This window comes from Cheilinus undulatus, linkage group 5 (assembly GCF_018320785.1).
Source record: "Cheilinus undulatus linkage group 5, ASM1832078v1, whole genome shotgun sequence".
NCBI classification, from domain to species: domain Eukaryota; kingdom Metazoa; phylum Chordata; class Actinopteri; order Labriformes; family Labridae; genus Cheilinus; species Cheilinus undulatus.
Window position 1 is genome coordinate 32731 of NC_054869.1, and position 20050 is coordinate 52780.

The 20050-nt window shown below is 45.3% G+C and overlaps 2 protein-coding genes across 5 annotated transcripts in view; one reads left to right on the plus strand and one right to left on the minus strand.

Annotated features, from left to right (window-relative positions):
* ydjc (YdjC chitooligosaccharide deacetylase homolog) overlaps positions 1–10366 on the plus strand; it is a 36805-nt gene extending 26439 nt beyond the window's left edge. Inside the window, exons 6-7 of one of the 4 annotated variants that reach the window (XR_005991882.1) lie at positions 1831–3706; positions 5114–10366. Coding sequence is in view for 1 of the 4 variants with exons in the window: in XM_041786993.1 (XP_041642927.1) it covers positions 1831–2158 (328 nt within the window). In the remaining 3 variants the exon portion in view is untranslated. Of the gene's footprint in view, positions 1–1830 lie in introns of all 4 variants that reach the window. The other 3 variants (XR_005991881.1, XR_005991883.1, XM_041786993.1) reach the window with 3 other exon arrangements.
* Positions 10367–14305: 3939 nt separating this feature from the next.
* Positions 14306–20050, minus strand: part of ube2l3b (ubiquitin-conjugating enzyme E2L 3b) — a 49238-nt gene continuing 43493 nt past the window's right edge. Inside the window, exon 4 of the mRNA XM_041788191.1 lies at positions 14306–15709. Within this exon, the coding sequence (XP_041644125.1) occupies positions 15555–15709 (155 nt within the window). The 3' untranslated portion in view covers positions 14306–15554. The remainder of the gene's footprint in view (positions 15710–20050) is intronic.

The following is a 20050-nucleotide window of genomic DNA, read 5'->3' on the forward strand; positions in this document are numbered from 1 at the left end:
AGGTTCACAGGTGTAGGTCACTGTGGTGTAGGTTCACAGGTGTAGGTCACTGTGGTGTAGGTTCACAGGTGTAGGTCACTATGGTGTAGGTTCACAGGTGTAGGTCAGTATGGTGTAGGTTCAGAGGTGTAGGTCACTATGGTGTAGGTTCAGAGGTGTAGGTCACTATGGTGTAGGTTCACAGGTGTAGGTCACTATAGTGTAGGTTCACAGGTGTAGGTCACTATGGTGTAGGTTCACAGGTGTAGGTGACTGTGGTGTAGGTTCACAGGTGTAGGTCACTGTGGTGTAGGTTCAGGGGTGTAGGTCACTGTGTTGTAGGTTCACAGGTGTAGGTTACTATGGTGTAGGTCACTATGGAGTAGGTTCAGAGGTGTAGGTCACTGTGGTGTAGGTCACTATGGTGTAGGTTCTCAGGTGTAGGTCACTTTAGTGCAGGTTCAGAGGTGTAGATCACTGTTATGTAGGTTCACAGGTGTAGGTCACTATGGTGTAGGTCACAGGTGTAGGTCACTGTGGTGTAGGTTCACAGGTGTAGGTGACTGTGGTGTAGGTTCACAGGTGTAGGTGACTGTGGTGTAGGTTCACAGGTGTAGGTCAGTATGGCCTAGATTCAGTACTGTAGGTCACTATGGCCTGGATTCAGTACTGTAGGTCATTGTGGCGTAGGTTCAGAGGTGTAGGTCACTATGGTAGTGTTCACAGGTGTAGGTCACTGTGGTGTAGGTTCAGAGGTGTAGGTCACTGTGGTGTAGGTTCAGGGGTGTAGGTCACTGTGTTGTAGGTTCACAGGTGTAGGTTACTATGGTGTAGGTCACTATGGAGTAGGTTCAGAGGTGTAGGTCACTGTGGTGTAGGTCACTGTGGTGTAGGTTACAGGTGTAGGTCACTGTGGTGTAGGTTTCAGGTGTAGGTCACTGTGGTGTAGGTTTCAGGTGTAGGTCATTGTGGTGTAGGTCACTGGTGTAGGTTACAGGTGTAGGTCACTGTGGTGTAGGTCACTGGTGTAGGTTACAGGTGTAGGTCACTGTGGTGTAGGTCACTGGTGTAGGTTACAGGTGTAGGTCACTGTGGTGTAGGTCACTGTGGTGTAGGTTACAGGTGTAGGTCACTGTGGTGTAGGTTTCAGGTGTAGGTCACTGTGGTGTAGGTTTCAGGTGTAGGTCATTGTGGTGTAGGTCACTGGTGTAGGTTTCAGGTGTAGGTCACTGTGGTGTAGGTTTCAGGTGTAGGTCATTGTGGTGTAGGTCACTGGTGTAGGTTACAGGTGTAGGTCACTGTGGTGTAGGTCACTGTGGTGTAGGTTACAGGTGTAGGTCACTGTGGTGTAGGTTTCAGGTGTAGGTCACTGTGGTGTAGGTTTCAGGTGTAGGTCACTGTGGTGTAGGTTTCAGGTGTAGGTCATTGTGGTGTAGGTCACTGGTGTAGGTTACAGGTGTAGGTCACTGTGGTGTAGGTCACTGTGGTGTAGGTTACAGGTGTAGGTCACTGTGGTTTAGGTTACAGGTGTAGGTCATTGTGGTGTAGGTCACTGTGGTGTAGGTTCAGCAGTCTATGATTAAACCTTGTTCAGAGCCTTCAGCTGATGATGAGGTCATTGACCCTTTTCCTGTCAGGTTCGCCTGTCCTTCAATCACCACACCTGTTGTTGTTGTTTTATTCATCGTTGTAGATTTTTTCGATCCCACACTGTCTCAGATTCAGAGCCATGTCTCTAATTTTAACTCTTCTTCTTTTTTTTTCGCTGTATCATTGTTTTTGTTGTCGACCAATTGTCTGCCATGTTCCTCCTCCTCTGATACCCATCAGCCCCTCCCCCTCTCTCCTCAGATGGCCTGACTCGTACTTCGGTCTGACCACGATGGGATGCAACATGTCCGTGTCCAACCTGCACAGGGCGCTCCGCCTGGCGTTCTCGGCGGGCTGCTCGGCTCCTTCCTCTGGTGGGGACGACTCTGATCAACCCGTGGTCACCGCAGAGCTCATGGTCCACCCGGGTTACCCCAGCCTGCCCCAGCAGGGGGGGTGTGGAGAGGGGCCTGACGACTTCTCCCGGTCAGCTGACAGACAGCATGAACTGAGCGTGCTCAGGGACCCCGCCCTGCTGGAAGTGTACAGGCAGGAGAGAGTGCAGCTGTGTGCCTTCAAAGACCTCTGACACCAACACCACCAACCAACCCTGTGCTCATATATTAGTTGACTACATTTCCCCTCAGCCCCAGGCAGGTCAAAGGTCACGAATAGAGCAGACTTAAACTCCAGGAATTAGCGACAGGCGTGTAACAGAAACACATTCATAGTCCTTGATTATCTCTGACTATAGATCAGTACTGATCATCGACCCCCACCCATCACTTCAGGCAGTGGTTCTCAACTGGAGGGTCAGGACCCACGAGTAGGTGGTAAACAGGTGGAAAAATTCTAGGAGTAAATTCTGGAGTCTGACTGACTTATCCTGCTGTCTCAGAAACACCTTGTAGAAAGCTGATTTCCAGTGATAATGCCATTGTTTCTGCAGATCTTAAACAAATCTACTTTATCGTGGGAAAACTGAAACAACACGTTTACATGTGTGACCTCCCAAAGGCCTGTCCGCTCTCTTTGTTCAGTCTGATGTTTGAATCTAATTTTTAATTGAATGAATTTCATTGTTTGAAAATGAAAGAGCTGTGGGTCATAATGTCACATTCATAGAGGTGGAGGGTCGTTGGGCTAGGACAGTTCAGAACCACTGATTTATGGTGTTAGAGTATCTCCCACCAACACGTACCAGCAGCCTGTTGCACCAGCTGGGTATAAGTTCAGCCTATAGTTCTGGTGTAAAGTCCACCCTTAACCCAACGTTTAGACTTGTTCGGCCTAAAGTTCAGGTGTAAAGTCCACCCTTAACCCAACGTTTAGACTGGTTCAGCCTAAAGTTCTGGTGTAAAGTCCACCCTAAATCCAACGTTTAGACTTGTTCGGCCTAAAGTTCTGGTGTAAAGTCCACCCTTAACCCAACGTTTAGACTGGTTCAGCCTAAAGTTCTGGTGTAAAGTCCATCCTAAATCCAACGTTTAGACTTGTTCGGCCTAAAGTTCAGGTGTAAAGTCCACCCTTAACCCAACGTTTAGACTGGTTCAGCCTTAATTTCTGGTGTAAAGTCCACCCTAAACCCAACGTTTAGACTGGTTCAGCCTAAAGTTCTGGTGTAAAGTCCACCCTAAACCCAACGTTTAGACTGGTTCAGCCTAAAGTTCTGGTGTAAAGTCCACCCTAAACCCAACGTTTAGACTGGTTCAGCCTAAAGTTCTGGTGTAAAGTCCACCCTAAACCCAACGTTTAGACTGGTTCAGCCTAAAGTTCTGGTGTAAAGTCCACCCTAAACCCAACGTTTAGACTGGTTCAGCCTAAAGTTCTGGTGTAAAGTCCACCCTAAACCCAACGTTTAGACTGGTTCAGCCTAAAGTTCTGGTGTAAAGTCCACCCTAAACCCAACGTTTAGACTGGTTCAGCCTAAAGTTCTGGTGTAAAGTCCACCCTAAACCCAACATTGAGACTTGTTCAGGTGTAAAGTCCACCCTAAACCCAACATTTAGACTGGTTCAGCCTAAAGTTCTGGTGTAAAATCCACCCTTGACCCAACGTTTAGACTGGTTCAGCCTAAAGTTCTGGTGTAAAGTCCACCCATAACCCAACGTTTAGACTGGTTCAGCCTAAAGTTCTGGTGTAAAATCCACCCTTAACCCAACATTTAGACTGGTTCAGCCTAAAGTTCTGGTGTAAAGTCCACCCATAACCCAACGTTAAGACTGGTTCAGCCTAAAGTTCTGGTGTAAAATCCACCCTTAACCCAACGTTTAGACTGGTTCAGCCTAAAGTTCTGGTGTAAAGTCCACCCATAACCCAACGTTAAGACTGGTTCAGCCTAAAGTTCTGGTGTAAAGTCCATCCTAAACCCAACGTTTAGACTAGTTAAGCCTAAAGTTCTGGTGTAAAATCCACCCTTAACCCAACATTTAGACTGGTTCAGCCTAAAGTTCTGGTGTAAAGTCCACCCATAACCCAACGTTTAGACTGGTTCAGCCTAAAGTTCTGGTGTAAAGTCCACCCATAACCCAAAGTTTAGACTGGTTCAGCCTAAAGTTCTGGTTTAAAGTCCACCCTAAACCCAACGTTTAGACTGGTTCAGCCTAAAGTTCTGGTGTAAAGTCCATCCTAAACCCAACGTTTAGACTGGTTCAGCCTAAAGTTCTGGTGTAAAGTCCACCCTAAACCCAACGTTTAGACTGGTTCAGCCTAAAGTTCTGGTGTAAAGTCTACCCTAAACCCAACGTTTAGACTGGTTCAGCCTATAGTTCTGGTGAAAATTCCACCCTTAACCCAACATTTAGACTGATTCAGCCTAAAGTTCTGGTGTAAAGTCCACCCTTCACCCAACGTTTAGACTGGTTCAGCCTAAAGTTCTGGTGTAAAGTCCACCCTAAACCCAACGTTTAGACTGGTTCAGCCTAAAGTTCTGGTGTAAAGTCCACCCTAAACCCAACGTTTAGACTGGTTCAGCCTAAAGTTCTGGTGTAAAGTCCATCCTAAACCCAACGTTTAGACTGGTTCAGCCTAAAGTTCTGGTGTAAAGTCCACCCTAAACCCAACGTTTAGACTGGTTCAGCCTAAAGTTCTGGTGTAAAGTCCACCCTAAACCCAACGTTTAGACTGGTTCAGCCTAATGTTCTGGTGTAAAGTCTACCCTAAACCCAACGTTTAGACTGGTTCAGCCTATAGTTCTGGTGTAAAGTCCACCCTTAACCCAACGTTTAGACTGGTTCAGCCTTAATTTCTGGTGTAAAGTCCACCCTAAACCCAACGTTTAGACTGGTTCAGCCTAAAGTTCTGGTGTAAAGACCACCCTAAACCCAACGTTTAGACTGGTTCAGCCTAAAGTTCTGGTGTAAAGTCCACCCTAAACCCAACGTTTAGACTGGTTCAGCCTAAAGTTCTGGTGTAAAGTCCACCTTAAACCCAACGTTTAGACTGGTTCAGCCTAAAGTTCTGGTGTGAAGTCCACCCTAAACCCAACATTTAGACTTGTTCAGGTGTAAAGTTCACCCTAAACCCAACGTTTAGACTTGTTCAGGTGTAAAGTCCACCCTTAACCCAACATTTAGACTGGTTCAGCCTAAAGTTCTGGTGTAAAATCCACCCTTCACCCAACGTTTAGACTGGTTCAGCCTAAAGTTCTGGTGTAAAGTCCACCCATAACCCAACGTTTAGACTGGTTCAGCCTAAAGTTCTGGTGTAAAGTCCACCCATAACCCAAAGTTTAGACTGGTTCAGCCTAAAGTTCTGGTTTAAAGTCCACCCTAAACCCAACATTTAGACTTGTTCAGGTGTAAAGTCCACCCTTAACCCAACATTTAGACTGATTCAGCCTAAAGTTCTGGTGTAAAGTCCACCCTTCACCCAACGTTTAGACTGGTTCAGCCTAAAGTTCTGGTGTAAAGTCCACCCTAAACCCAACGTTTCGACTGGTTCAGCCTAAAGTTCTGGTGTAAAGTCCACCCTAAACCCAACGTTTAGACTGATTCAGCCTAAAGTTCTGGTGTCAAGTCCACCCTAAACCCAACGTTTAGATTTGTTCAGGTGTAAAGTCCACCCTTAACCCAACATTTAGACTGGTTCAGCCTAAAGTTCTGGTGTAAAGTCCACCCTAAACCTAACGTTTAGACTGGTTCAGCCTTAATTTCTGGTGTAAAGTCCACCCTAAACCCAACGTTTAGACTGGTTCAGCCTAAAGTTCTGGTGTAAAGTCCACCCTAAACCCAACGTTTAGACTGGTTCAGCCTAAAGTTCTGGTGTAAAGTCCACCCTAAACCCAACGTTTAGACTGGTTCAGCCTAAAGTTCTGGTGTAAAATCCACCCTAAACCCAACGTTTAGACTGGTTCAGCCTAAAGTTCTGGTGTAAAGTCCACCCTAAACCCAACGTTTAGACTGATTCAGCCTAAAGTTCTGGTGTCAAGTCCACCCTAAACCCAACGTTTAGACTTGTTCAGGTGTAAAGTCCACCCTTAACCCAACATTTAGACTGGTTCAGCCTAAAGTTCTGGTGTAAAGTCCACCCATAACCCAACGTTAAGACTGGTTCAGCCTAAAGTTCTGGTGTAAAGTCCACCCTTAACCCAACATTTAGACTGGTTCAGCCTAAAGTTCTGGTGTAAAGTCCACCCATAACCCAACGTTTAGACTGGTTCAGCCTAAAGTTCTGGTGTAAAGTCCACCCTAAACCCAACGTTTAGATTTGTTCAGGTGTAAAGTCCACCCTAAACCCAACGTTTAGACTTGTTCGGCCTAAAGTTCTGGTGTAAAGTCCACCCTTAACCCAACGTTTAGACTGGTTCAGCCTAAAGTTCTGGTGTAAAGTCCACCCTTAACCCAACGTTTAGACTGGTTCAGCCTAAAGTTCTGGTGTAAAGTCCACCCTAAACCCAACGTTTAGACTGGTTCAGCCTAAAGTTCTGGTGTAAAGTCCACCCTAAACCCAACGTTTAGACTGGTTCAGCCTAAAGTTCTGGTGTAAAGTCCACCCTAAACCCAACGTTTAGACTGGTTCAGCCTAAAGTTCTGGTGTAAAGTCTACCCTAAACCCAACGTTTAGACTGGTTCAGCATTAAGTTCTGGTGTAAAGTCCACCCTAAACCCAACATTTAGACTTGTTCAGGTGTAAAGTCCACCCTAAACCCAACGTTTAGACTGGTTCAGGTGTAAAGTCCACCCTAAACCCAACGTTTAGACTTTAGACAAACAGCGTCCAAAGTGAATGAAAATTATGATAAGGCCTATGTGAGTTTTGAAACCCACAGCCTAAACCTAGAGCCAGTATAAAACACCAACACTGGCATCTAGTGGTGGAATCGATAATAACACCAGATAATTTAACAGTGGACGGTGGAAATGATCTCCACTCATGGGAAACAACAGAGTTACAGATCCTGGAGAACGCAGAGCTGACACCAAAGTGACGGTGAAATCCTCAACTCCTCGCCATCCTCCGGGTTGTCCCATCTCTCTGAGCTATCACTTTGACCGCCTTGTTCTACAGCGGACTTTAACCCTAGTAGAGGGTAGGTGTAAGATTTAAGTTAGAACTTTAGCCTATGTTGAAACTATCACTGCTGGTGCAACACCTTAAATGTTAGCAGAGAGTACACTCTGACGTTCAGACTGGGCCATGTCTGAACTTATCACAGCTGGTGGAACCATAGCTGACCTGGGTTTACACTGACAGTGTTGAATAACTGAAGAATCCCTCAGAGGGGACCATGGTTTAATATTCTAGAGTAGAAATGAAGGAAGTATTAGAGGAAGTTCAGGCTCAGGATTGTAACTCTAAGTAGAGACACCACAGCAGCACTACAGGATCCCGTTTAAACTCACATTAACATCCCGTTTGGTGGTCCAGACCCTCTGGTGATCTTTGATGGTTTAGATGGGCACCTCAGTGACAATGGTCCGATACCCGAGGGTTCAGAGTGATGCAGAGGTGGTCTAGGATGTCTTCATCTAGTCACGATTACTGGCCCACATTAAAGACCACACCAGCAGCTGACCTGGTCTGCTGTATTCTGATCGTAAACTAAAGTCATGGCATGGTTTCTGTCCGTCCAGCCTCACTCAGACCAATGAGGACTACGGCTCTGTTTAGGGTGCACTCACACCAGAGCCGGTTGGTCCACTTTGAATGGTCCGTTTCCCTGGATAATCCAGTTCATTTGGAGTGGACTGAAAGCTCATCTGGACTCTGGTGTGGACCAAACAAGTGAACTCCTGTCCCCTTAAAAATGAGGGACTTGGTTCTCTTCTAGACTAACTCTGGTGTGGATCTATTGAGTTGTGGAAGCAAAGCGGATCGACTTGTGAACCGACGACAGGGAGTGACAAACGTAATGACTTATGGATCTATTTATGTCATTTAGTACTCAAATACATGCTGGTGCCCCCAGGGACCATGACTGTCTCTGACTCTCAGGTCCAGTCCTGATTCACCTGCTGCATGTCTGCTCATGCTGACACCAAAGCAAAAGCAGGAACCAGACTGCATAGTGGTGTTTCAGATTTCTGGTTTCATCTTCTTCTCTTCTTCACTGCTCTTTATTTAGGTGAAAACACCACAAACGTGTAACGGTTGACTTTATCCAAACGGTTACGTTTGTACGTTAGAGCCCCGAACCAAACCAAGTCCCCCGGACTATCAGGAGTGAAAACCACCTGAGAGATCTGGATGGTTTAGCATAGCCCAGGATAAAGGATGGTCCTTAAGCTCCCACACAGATCTCCTTTGGTACCAGTCTGACTTTTTAGTCTTTTAACAGCAAAAACCGAAAAAGGAAGCCAGCCCTCAAACAGGAGCTGGCTCCTGTTGTTCACTGGTCACTTGTTGGGAACCACCAGCCAATAGACCTCCTGATTGCTTACATCACTGATCACATGACCTTGACCTTCCACAGCATCACCACCTGCAGGCTCCAGGTGGAGGTAACGCTGAGACTACCTGCACCCCTACAGGGCCTGAAGTCTGAGCTCCAGGCTTCACAGATACCTGCAGATCTCAGGTGTGGTGGCGGACCATTCACGGCAGCGGTGCTGAAAAAGTCTCGTCAACCAGACAGCCACTGCTGGAACATTGGCACTCTGATCACGGGCCGTTATGTAGCGACAGCCATCAGGGCGTTAATGCTGAATATAAGTGGGGTCATGCTGCCCGGTGGTCTGATTTTAAAGGTTTGTTCTTTCTAGAAGCCATAAAATCGCTCTGCTGTGTCTGATCACAGGCGGACATTTTTGCACATTTTTATGAAGACTTTAAACTGAAATAAGCGAGCACACCTACATCCTGATGAAGTTTCAGACTGATGACACTACACACCACTGCTCTGTCACAGTTAGAGCGCCACCTCCTGGTAATCAGGGTTAGACATGTGAGATTTTTCTGCAGGGAAACATCAGACCCATGTGGAGCATCCTGTAAAACCCAACCACAGACGACAAAAACAGTCACCATGGAAACAGGAACTCAACAGATATGAGTGACCATCAGGATCAGGACTGATGTTGGTCCAAACCCTAAACTCATTCACACAGGGAATCTGTTTTGGTGTTTGGTATTTCTACTGATGACCCCTGAACCCCTGACAGTCAGAGGAGGATTCTTAATCTCTCAATGTGTAAATAATAGTAATAATAATAATATAAAAACATCAGTGACCCATTCAAAGCTGGGATAAAGCCCTTCAAAGAAGTCAGATTTGCACATAGAATATAAAAATAAATGTCTATTTTTAATGAGTATAGTTTGACTATTTATAAGTAATAGAACAGCCAGGTGAAGGCTTTAACCCTTTAATGGCACACATTTATCTGTGCAGATTTATTTCTAATATTTAAAGGCTGCTGTCTCAGTCACATGTTCTCAGCTCTTTAATGTCTGAATGATCATCTAATGTTCATGTTCACTTCAGACTCAGGATGTGTGAAACTGGATTTTGATGACCAGGTTTTATCTTTCTAATGTCAGAATGAAGTTTAAAATGAGTGAATGATTGAGGTCTATCCTGTTGTGATCGTGAATAACCAGAGAAAGACTGATGATACTGTATGATAGAGGATGTCTGTCAGAGGTAAACAGCTGAGTGAAGCTGCTATGGAGAGTGATGACTGAGATTACCTGGGCCTGATGATCCTGGTTAGGACTCTGATCTAAGCCTCTATGGAGACCAATGTCTGAGATTACCTGGGCCTGATGATCCTGGTTAGGACTCTGATCTAAGCCTCTATGGAGACCAATGACTGAGATTACCTGGGCCTGATGATCCTGGTCAGGTCTCTGATCTATGCTTTTATGGAGACTGATGACTGAGATTACCTGGACCTGATAAGTCTGGTCAGGAATCTGATCTAAGCCTCTATGGAGACTGATGACTGAGATTACCTGGACCTGATAAGTCTGGTCAGGATTCTGATCTAAGCCTCTATGGAGACTGATGACTGAGATTACCTGGGCCTGATGAGTCTGGTCAGGACTCTGATCTAAGCCTCTATGGAGACTGATGACTGAGATTACCTGGGCCTGATGATCCTGGTCAGGACTCTGATCTAAGCCTCTATGGAGACTGATGACTGAGATTACCTGGACCTGATAAGTCTGGTCAGGACTCTGATCTAAGCCTCTATGGAGACTGATGACTGAGATTACCTGGGCCTGATGATCCTGGTCAGGATTCTGATCTAAGCCTCTATGGAGACTGATGACTGAGATTACCTGGACCTGATAAGTCTGGTCAGGACTCTGATCTAAGCCTCTATGGAGACTGATGACTGAGATTACCTGGGCCTGATGAGTCTGGTCAGGACTTTGATCTGGTTTAGATCAACCTGGAAAAATGGAGTTTACATGTTTCATAGAGAGGGTTTACTTTAAATCCAGAGACTCTCAACCCTGAGTCTGTTAACTCTGAGTCTGTTAACCCTGAGTCTGTTAACCCTGAAGTAAAGGATACTCAGAGGAAGAAACCCCAAGGCTGAGAATGTGGGCAGAGTCAGACATGTCTGTAAAAATGTCAGAGAATAGATAACAGTGATTAGTTAATCACTGTATCAGGGCTCTATTGATGATGGCTTTTCATGGCCGTGTTGCTGAAGTCAGAGTTAACCTACTCAGAGATGATTAAACTAACTCAGATCAGCCTTTCTGAACCTGAAAACTCAGGGTTTGTTATCTGAGGGTAGAAAGAGTCAGACTCTGAGTTTGTTGAGCCTCTTCGTTGAAACGGCCCCCTGCTGGTCAGATTTATTCTTGGGCAGAGGAAGTGAAGGTGGGACAGAGGAACCATCAGCATTAGGCCCTGATGTTATCTGATTCTTTACCCAAACACTAACCTCAGAGTCTCTGTCCTCCATAAGTCACACCCTCCCATTGCTGCCGCCATGTCTGTTTTGATTATTCTTCGCTCAGCTGGGGCGGTGCCATCTCAGATCTCTGATGTCAGAAAACAAGAGTAAGGCGTCCACGTGCCACAGTGTCCCGTCAACTTTCATGTTTGTGACCTCAGGATCAGTCTACATGTCCAATCAGTAAACAGGATACCAGAGTCCTACCTGAGTCCAGGTAAACACACTCATCAGTGCCGCTATGCTGCATATCTGACCATGTGATCAGCTGTTAAACATCTAGGATGTTTATAACTGACCTGATATTTCTCCTCATCTATTTAAGTCTGGTAGCTAATAAATAATGTCACATCACTCCTTCATGTGTCTTAGTCTTTATTTTCAAAGGCAGTGCTGTCCAAACTATGGCCCAGGGGCCAAATGTGGCCCACAGTGAGAAAAGTCTCAGAGGTTATGAAAAAACATATATATATATATTTATGTTTTTGTTTTTTCAGTTTCATATTTTGTCTTAAATTTCATTTAATTTTCATTTTTCTCTGCTGCTTTATTTTTAATTACCTATTTAATTTGTTTTTTTACTTCTTTATTTGTAGAACAGTCTACCAGTCTGGAGTAACACCGTAAAGGGCCTAATAAACATTTTTTTAAAATACATAGAAACACTTATTTTATCTGTTCATTATGTCTGAAGGTTAAGGGTTTGATCCCCAGCTCTGGCAGTCATGAGTGAACCCCAGTCCGATCAACTTCCTGTGTTTGGATAGGACGAGCTAACACTGATGACCGGTTCTCCTCAGGAACCTCTGAATGAACCTCTGTCAGTGTGAATGAGGGTAAAACGCTGCTACTGACCAGATCTGATTTCTGGAGTTATAAATCTCTACACACATTACACTGATGAGGTCAGTCTTCATGACTGTGTTCATTAGTCAAAATTTCTCTCAGCTCTATTCTAATCGGCTGCATTCCTTTGAACTCTGTTCTGATTAGCTGTAGTTCTCTGAGCTCTTTTCTGATTGGCTGTATTCCTCTGAGCTCTATTCTGATTGGCTGTATATCTCTGAGCTCTATTCTGATTGGCTGTACAGTTGTGTTCAAAATAATAGCAGTCCCACATCACTAGCAAGATAAATCACTGTTTTTGTTAGAATTTCAACTTCTACACTGCAAGTAAGTTTCTAGAAGGTTTAGTAAAGTTACAGAAAACCAACAGACCCAACAGGCATGGCGTGCATGCTGCTGATTCTGTGAAAGTGAATCATTTACTGAAAGGGGCGTGTTCAAAAAAATAGCAGTGCTGAGTTCAATTAGTGAGGTCATTGATTATGTGAAAAAAATAGGTGTTAAACAGGTGGCCCTTATTCAAGGATCAAGGCAACTGACGCTGCATATGCTGGCTGTGCATTTGTCCTTGAAAAACAGTAAAATGGGTCGTTCAAGACACTGTTCAGAGGAAGAGCGTTCTTTGATTAAGAAATTAATAAAAGAGGGGAAAACCTATAAAGAAGTGCAGAAAATGATAGGCTGTTCAGCTAAAATGATATCAAACGCTTTAAAATGGCAGCCAAAACCAGAAAGGCGAGGAAGAAAAAGAAAAACGACTATTCGAATGGACCGGAGAATAACCAAAATGGCAAAGGCTCAGCCAATGATCAGCTCCAGGAGGCTCAAAGAAGATCTAAGATTGCCTGTGAGTACTGTAACAATCAGACGACGTCTATGTGAAGCCGAGCTACCAGCAAGAAGCCCACGCAAAGTCCCATTGTTAAAAAAATACATGTGCTGAAGCGGTTACAATTTGCCAAAGAACACATTGACTGGCCTAAAAAGAAATGGCGTAATATTTTGTGGACTGATGAGAGTAAGATTGTTCTTTTCGGGTCTGAGGGCCACAGACAGTTTGTCAGACGTCCTGCAAACACTGAATTCAAGCCACAGTGCACAGTGAAGACGGTGAAGCATGGTGGTGCAAGCATCATGATATGGGGATGTTTCTCGTACTATGGTGTTGGTCCTGTTTATCGCATACCAGGGATCACGGATCAGTTTGAGTACATCAGAATACTGGAAGAAGTCATGTTGTCGTATGCTGAAGAGGAAATGCCCTTGAAATGGGTGTTTCAACAAGACAATGACCCCAAACACACCAGCAAGCGAGCAAAATCATGGTTCCAGACAAACAGAATTCAAGTAATGGAGTGGCCAGCACAATCCCCAGACCTTAATCCCATAGAAAACTTGTGGGCTGACATAAAAAATGCTGTTCATGAGGCAAAACCAAGAAATACAGAGGAATTGTGGAACGTAGTACAATTGTCCTGGGCTGCAATACCTGTTGATCGGTGCCAGAAGTTGGTCGACTCCATGTACCACAGATGAAACCGTGGTTATGCAACTAAATATTAGTTTATGATTCTCAGGAAAGTTGAATCTTCACGCATTTCTTAGTTTATACAGTACATGTTTGAGTTTGTAAAGAAAGATGTCAACACTGCTATTTTTTTCAACATTCTATTTCTTGACTTTCTGTCAAATATCAAATTCAATTCTTTTTTCCAGTTTTCTTGCTTTGAAATAGAATGTGCAGTGTCCCCAATGCATTTGTGTTCATTAAAATACAATTTATCTGAAGAATTTTGAGGTTTACTCACCTTTTTAAACACACTGCTATTATTATTATGAACATAACTGTATATCTCTGTGCTCTATTCTGATTGGCTGTATATCTCTGAGCTCTATTCTGATTGGCTGTATATCTCTGTGCTCTTTTCTGATTGGCTGTCTTCCATTGAGCTCTATTCTGGTTGGCTGTTTATCTCTGAGCTCTATTCTGATTGGCTGTATTTCTCTGAGCTCTTTTCTGATTGGCTGTATATCTCTGAGCTCTTTTCTGATTGGCTGTATTCCATTGAGCTCTATTCTGATTGGCTGTATATCTCTGAGCTCTATTCTGATTGGATGTATTTCTCTGAGCTCTTTTCTGATTGGCTGTTTATCTGTTAGCTCTGTTCTTATTGGCTGTATGTCTCTGAGCGCTGTTCTGATTGGCTGTCTTCCATTGAGCTCTATTCTGGTTGGCTGTTTCTCTCTGAGCTCTATTCTGATTGGCTGTATATCTCTGAGCTCTATTCTGATTGGATGTATTTCTCTGAGCTCTTTTCTGATTAGCTGTTTATCTGTTAGCTCTGTTCTTATTGGCTGTATGTCTTTGAGCGCTGTTCTGATTGGCTGTATTCCTCTGAGCTCTAATCTGATTTGCTGTATTTCTCTGATCTCTATTCTGATTTGCTGTATTTCTCTGATCTCTATGCTGATTGGCTGTATTTCTCTGATCTCTATGCTGATTGGCTGGTCCCAGTAAAGTGGAGGCGACAGCAGCAGACAGTGAGGCCAATAGTCAGCCATCTTTATTATGAAACCATATTTGGGAGCAGATCAAACAGCGGTTACATGGTGGTTGGTTCTTTTTTTTTTTTTTTTTTTTTTTTTTTGGCCATTGAAGTCCCTTCCCGTGTCCTGACACAACCCCGCACAGCCCCGCCCTCTCCCAGCTGCCTTCAACGTGCTCGGACCACTCCAGGAGCCGAGCTGGCGTCTTCATCGGCCCGCCGCTCCTCGCCCCACCCTCGCTCCCTCTCAGCTGGGCGGCCGGCGGTCCACTCTGTCTCGGTGTGGTGAAGGGCTCTGATTCTACTGGGGACGCCGACATCCACGGCTTCATCATCATCATCATCATCATCATCAGTCCATGTCCACATCGTTTCGGTGAATCAAAGAGGAGAAAATGAGCGTAATGAGGAAACACCAGGGGGCGCTAACATGCAGCTGGTGCTGAAGGCTCAAACCCATTAAAGGAGATGTGAACAGATGATTTTCTGGATTTTTCTCTCATTTATCAGGTTTTAACAGCGTTGTGTCTGAGTGGTAAAGGTCAAATAAACTCGCTGAGTCATGGCGTGAATGTGAGGACGATGTCATGCTTAGAGACCAATGTTTTCTTCTTCTGCAGCATTGTTACCAACCTGCCAGTCTGCTGAAACCACATTACAACTAAAGAGAACCTACGGAGGCTTGAAACTGTGTTCTGGCTGTTTGTCATGTTCTAAACGTGACGACTGCAGCGCTTCATCATGGACTCAAACACCTGAACGCCTCTACATGACTTTATTCTGAGTGCTGACCCCAGGAAGACTAGCAGAGACCGAGGCTCCAGCTAACAGGGGCATCCTGAACAGAAAAGAACCCATGACTCTCCTGGTGTGTGATAATCGATGGATCAATGAGCAAACGTATGGATGAGTGAGGAACAGATCAGACTTCCCTTACTTCGCTGCTTCACATTAAGAAAGAGTAGAAAGTTAGAAATGAGGGGGGAGGAGGGGGAGGGAGCTGTCTGATCCACAGAGAGTCCTGGGGGGTCGGGGTCAGAGGCTGCTGCTGCTGCCGGGCTTCAGCTGGGCAGGGCGGGGGCCGGGGACTAATGTGGGGGGGGGGGGGGGGCTGGGTGAGTGAGGCAGGTGAGCAGGGCGGGGCCAGAGGATGATGGGTAACTGTTTGAAGAGGAGGAGGGGTGAGATAGAGAGGAGGAGAGAGAGAGAGACAGCGACAGGGCTCCGGGACCCTCAGGGATCAGTCCATTGGCCGTTTCTCTCCGTGTTTCTTTGTAAACTCTTCAGCGTTCTTCAAGAATTTTTTACGGTCCTTTGAGTATTCTTCTGCGAGGTCCGCCCTCAGGGGGTGCTCGGGCTGGGGGTCGTTGACCAGGGCGATCAGGGACTGGATGACTGCAGCAGAGACGGGGAGAGAGACGGAGACGTGGTCAGCATCGAGGACTGAGGAGGAGACAGACTAGGACAGAGACAGAGACTAGGACAGAGACGGAGACATGCTCAGCCTCGAGGACTGAGGAGGAGACAGGGACTAGGACAGAGACTAGGTCAGAGACTAGTACAGAGACAGAGACTAGGACAGAGACAGAGACATGGTCAGCATCAAGGACTGAGGAGGAGAGAGACTAGGACAGAGACTAGGTCAGAGACTAGTACAGAGACAGAGACTAGGACAGAGACGGAGACATGGTCAGCATCGAGGACTGAGGAGGAGACAGAGACTAGGACAGAGACTAGGTCAGAGACTAGTACAGAGACAGAGACTAGGACAGAGACAGAGACATGGTCAGCATCAAGGACTGAGGAGGAGAGAGACTAGGACAGAGACAGAGACTAGGACAGAGACGGAGACATGCTCAGCCTCGAGGACTGAGGAGGAGACAGGGACTAGGACAGAGACTAGGTCAGAGACTAGTACAGAGACAGAGACTAGGACAGAGACAGAGACATGGTCAGCATCAAGGACTGAGGAGGAGAGAGACTAGGACAGAGACTAGGTCAGAGACTAGTACAGAGACAGAGACTAGGACAGAGACGGAGACATGGTCAGCATCGAGGACTGAGGAGGAGACAGAGACTAGGACAGAGACTAGGTCAGAGACTAGTACAGAGACAGAGACTAGGACAGAGACTAGGTCAGAGACTAGTACAGAGACAGACACTAGGACAGAGACAGAGACATGGTCAGCATCGAGGACTGAGGAGGAGACAGAGACTAGGACAGAGGCTAGGTCAGAGACTAGGACAGAGACAGGGACTAGGACAGAGACTAAGGGTGTACTCACACTAGGCCATCTGTGCCGTGCTGTATTCTAACCGTGCTGAAGCCCATTTCACCCCCTCCCCTGTCCCCCCTTCGGCCCGCACTCACACTGCTCAACGCATCCAGGCCCGGGCACGAATACGTCACGCGCCGACGTCATCACACTGAGTATCCACTGCTGATGACTTTATAGGTGTTGATGACTCAGTATTTAAGTGTTGTTTTTTTAGGCTGTAAAATATCAGCAGATTTATACGATATCTGATCTGACACCAGAGGTATTTTAGCTGACACCTGACATCAGCAGCTACATTAACTACACCGCATTCCACATTATTATGCAAATGATATTTTTCTCTGATTTTCCTAAATATTAATGCAAATGACAGAATATTTTTCAAGTCATCAGCCATCAGAGCATAATTCAAATGTTTTTGAACAAACTTCATAATGACAAAAATTATTTAAAAAAAAATAAAAACCTCAAAATGCACTGTTCCACATTATTAAGCACAACAGCTTTTAAAACATTTTATAGGTTGTAAAGAACTGAAAATGGTCATTTGTAGAAATTGCAGCATTAGGAGGTCATATTTACTGAAATCAAAGCTATTTCAATCAAAAACATCTGAACAGGCCCAGTTCCATGTTAACATAGGAGCCCTTCTCTGATATCACCTTCACTATTCTTCATCCATTGAACTTGTGAGTTTTTGGAGAGTTTCTGCTTGAATTTCTTTGCAGGATGTCAGAATATCCTCCCAGAGCTGCTGTTCTGATGTGAACTGCCTCCCACCCTCATAGATCTTTAGCTTGAGGATGCTCCAAAGGTTCTCAGTAGGGTCAAAGGTCAGGGGAGGATGGGGGCCACACCATGAGTTTCTCTCCTTTTATGCCCATAGCAGCCAATGACACAGAGGGATTCTTTGCAGCATGAGATGGAGCATTGTCATGCTTGAAGATCATTTTGCTACTACCATGGAAGAAAGTGGTCAGTCAGGAACTTTACATCAGCTCTCTCCTCATGTCCCGGCCTCATTGGGACATGGTGGCCATCCACCAACCATCCACTACTCCTCCATCTGGACCATCCAGGGTTGCACGGCACTCATCAGTCAACAAGACTGCAACCGTTTCTGCTTGTGAGCATTGGTTAGGGGGGGCTGAATAGTAGGTTTATACACGACTGCAAGCCTCTGGAGGATCCTACACCTTGAGGTTGGTGGGACTCCAGAGGCACCAGCAGCTTCAAATACCTGTTTGCTGCTTTGTGATGACATTTTAGCATCTGCTCTCTTAATCTGATGTATTTGTCCATCAGAAACCTTCCTCATTATGTCTTTATCTGCAGGAACCCGTCTGTGCTCTGAATCAGACTCTAATGTCTTCACAGTACGATGATCACACTGAAGTTTTCCTGAAATATCTCATGTTTTCATTCCTTGTCCAAGGCATTACACTATTTGACACTTTTCAGCAGCAGAGATCCTTTTTCTTTCCCAGATTGCTGAAACCTGTGGCCTGCTTAATAATGTGGAACATGTGGAAAAGAGCATTTTGAGGTTTTTATCTAAAAAAAAAAAGTTATCATTATGAAGTTTGTTCAAAAACATTTGAATTATACTCTAACTGATGATTTGAAAAATATTATGACTGTCATTTGCATTGATATTTAGAAAATCAGAGAAAAACGTCGTTTGCATAATAATGTGGAACGCGGTGTATACAGAGCCCAGTGAGGAGAGAGAGAGAGAAACGGTTCATAGCGGAGAATTATCCCTCACAGCATCTAATCTGGAGTCTGATCAGAGTAACTGCACTTTGATGAATGAAACCCGGACTTTTGATCTCATATGAGCCCCTGCGACTGCTCTTCTGCATGACAATATTCTAACTGAATCCCCGTGGAGTTCTTTTACGCGCCCTGAACTGAGCCTTTTCTCTGCGTTTGGATGCCTTTCAGTGGTGCACCAAACAAGCTCTCATGTCACCGGACAGTCTGTGTTCAGAGCAGGATTAAATGTTCAGATAAAAGATGTTTTTAACGTGACGAGAGCGAGTTTAACCCTCTGATGAGAGCTGGAAGTGAATGCGCCTCAGGATTAATAAACAATGTTCCGTCCAAACGTCAGCGAACAAGATCCCAATTTCACTGCTTGGTGACATGAAAAAGAATTAGAGGTCAGTTAATCCAGTGGAGGATACTTTGGTATTGTGTTTTTTTAATCAGAGAGGTTACATCAGCCGTGAGATTAACCGGCACACACTTGTCCACGTATTTGGCACTCTCCTTTACACACAGAGGATGAAAGGTGTTTGATTTCCCATGAGCTGCTGTTTGTCACTAAAACAAGGGAAGAAGTTTTATTTCACAAACCAGAAAACCTCTTACAGTCATTAAAGCCTGAAACTGGTCAGAAATGTGGACTGGACTGGGATCCATTAGAAAGAGGATGTGGAGCTGTGCGAAGTTAAGCGAAGTGAAGCGTGCCGTGCCGAAGCACGGAACGATTGCACTCACACCGGCCAAACGCACTGGACTTTAGGCTGAAACGGGCCAAGGCACGGTACGGATGGCCTAGTGTGAGTGCGCCCTAGGACAGAGACAGGGAATAGATAGGAGACTAGGACAGAGACAGGGAATAGATAGGAGACTAGGACAGAGACAGGGAATAGATAGGAGACTAGGACAGAGACAGGGAATAGATCAGAGACTAGGACAGAGACAGGGAGTAGATCAGAGACTAGGACAGAGACAGGGAATAGATAGGAGACTAGGACAGAGACAGGGAATAGATAGGAGACTAGGACAGAGACAGGGAATAGATCAGAGACTAGGACAGAGACAGGGAATAGATAGGAGACTAGGACAGAGACAGGGAATAGATCAGAGACTAGGACAGAGACAGGGAGTAGATCAGAGACTAGGACAGAGACAGGGAATAGATAGGAGACTAGGACAGAGACAGGGAATAGATAGGAGACTAGGACAGAGACAGGGAATAGATAGGAGACTAGGACAGAGACAGGGAATAGATAGGAGACTAGGACAGAGACAGGGAATAGATCAGAGACTAGGACAGAGACAGGGAATAGATAGGAGACTAGGACAGAGACAGGGAATAGATAGGAGACTAGGACAGAGACAGGGAATAGATCAGAGACTAGGACAGAGACAGGGAATAGATAGGAGACTAGGACAGAGACAGGGAATAGATAGGAGACTAGGACAGAGACAGGGAATAGATCAGAGACTAGGACAGAGACAGGGAATAGATCAGAGACTAGGACAGAGACAGGGAATAGATAGGAGACTAGGACAGAGACAGGGAATAGATCAGAGACTAGGACAGAGACAGGGAATAGATAGGAGACTAGGACAGAGACAGGGAATAGATAGGAGACTAGGACAGAGACACGGAATAGATAGGAGACTAGGACAGAGACAGGGAATAGATAGGAGACTAGGACAG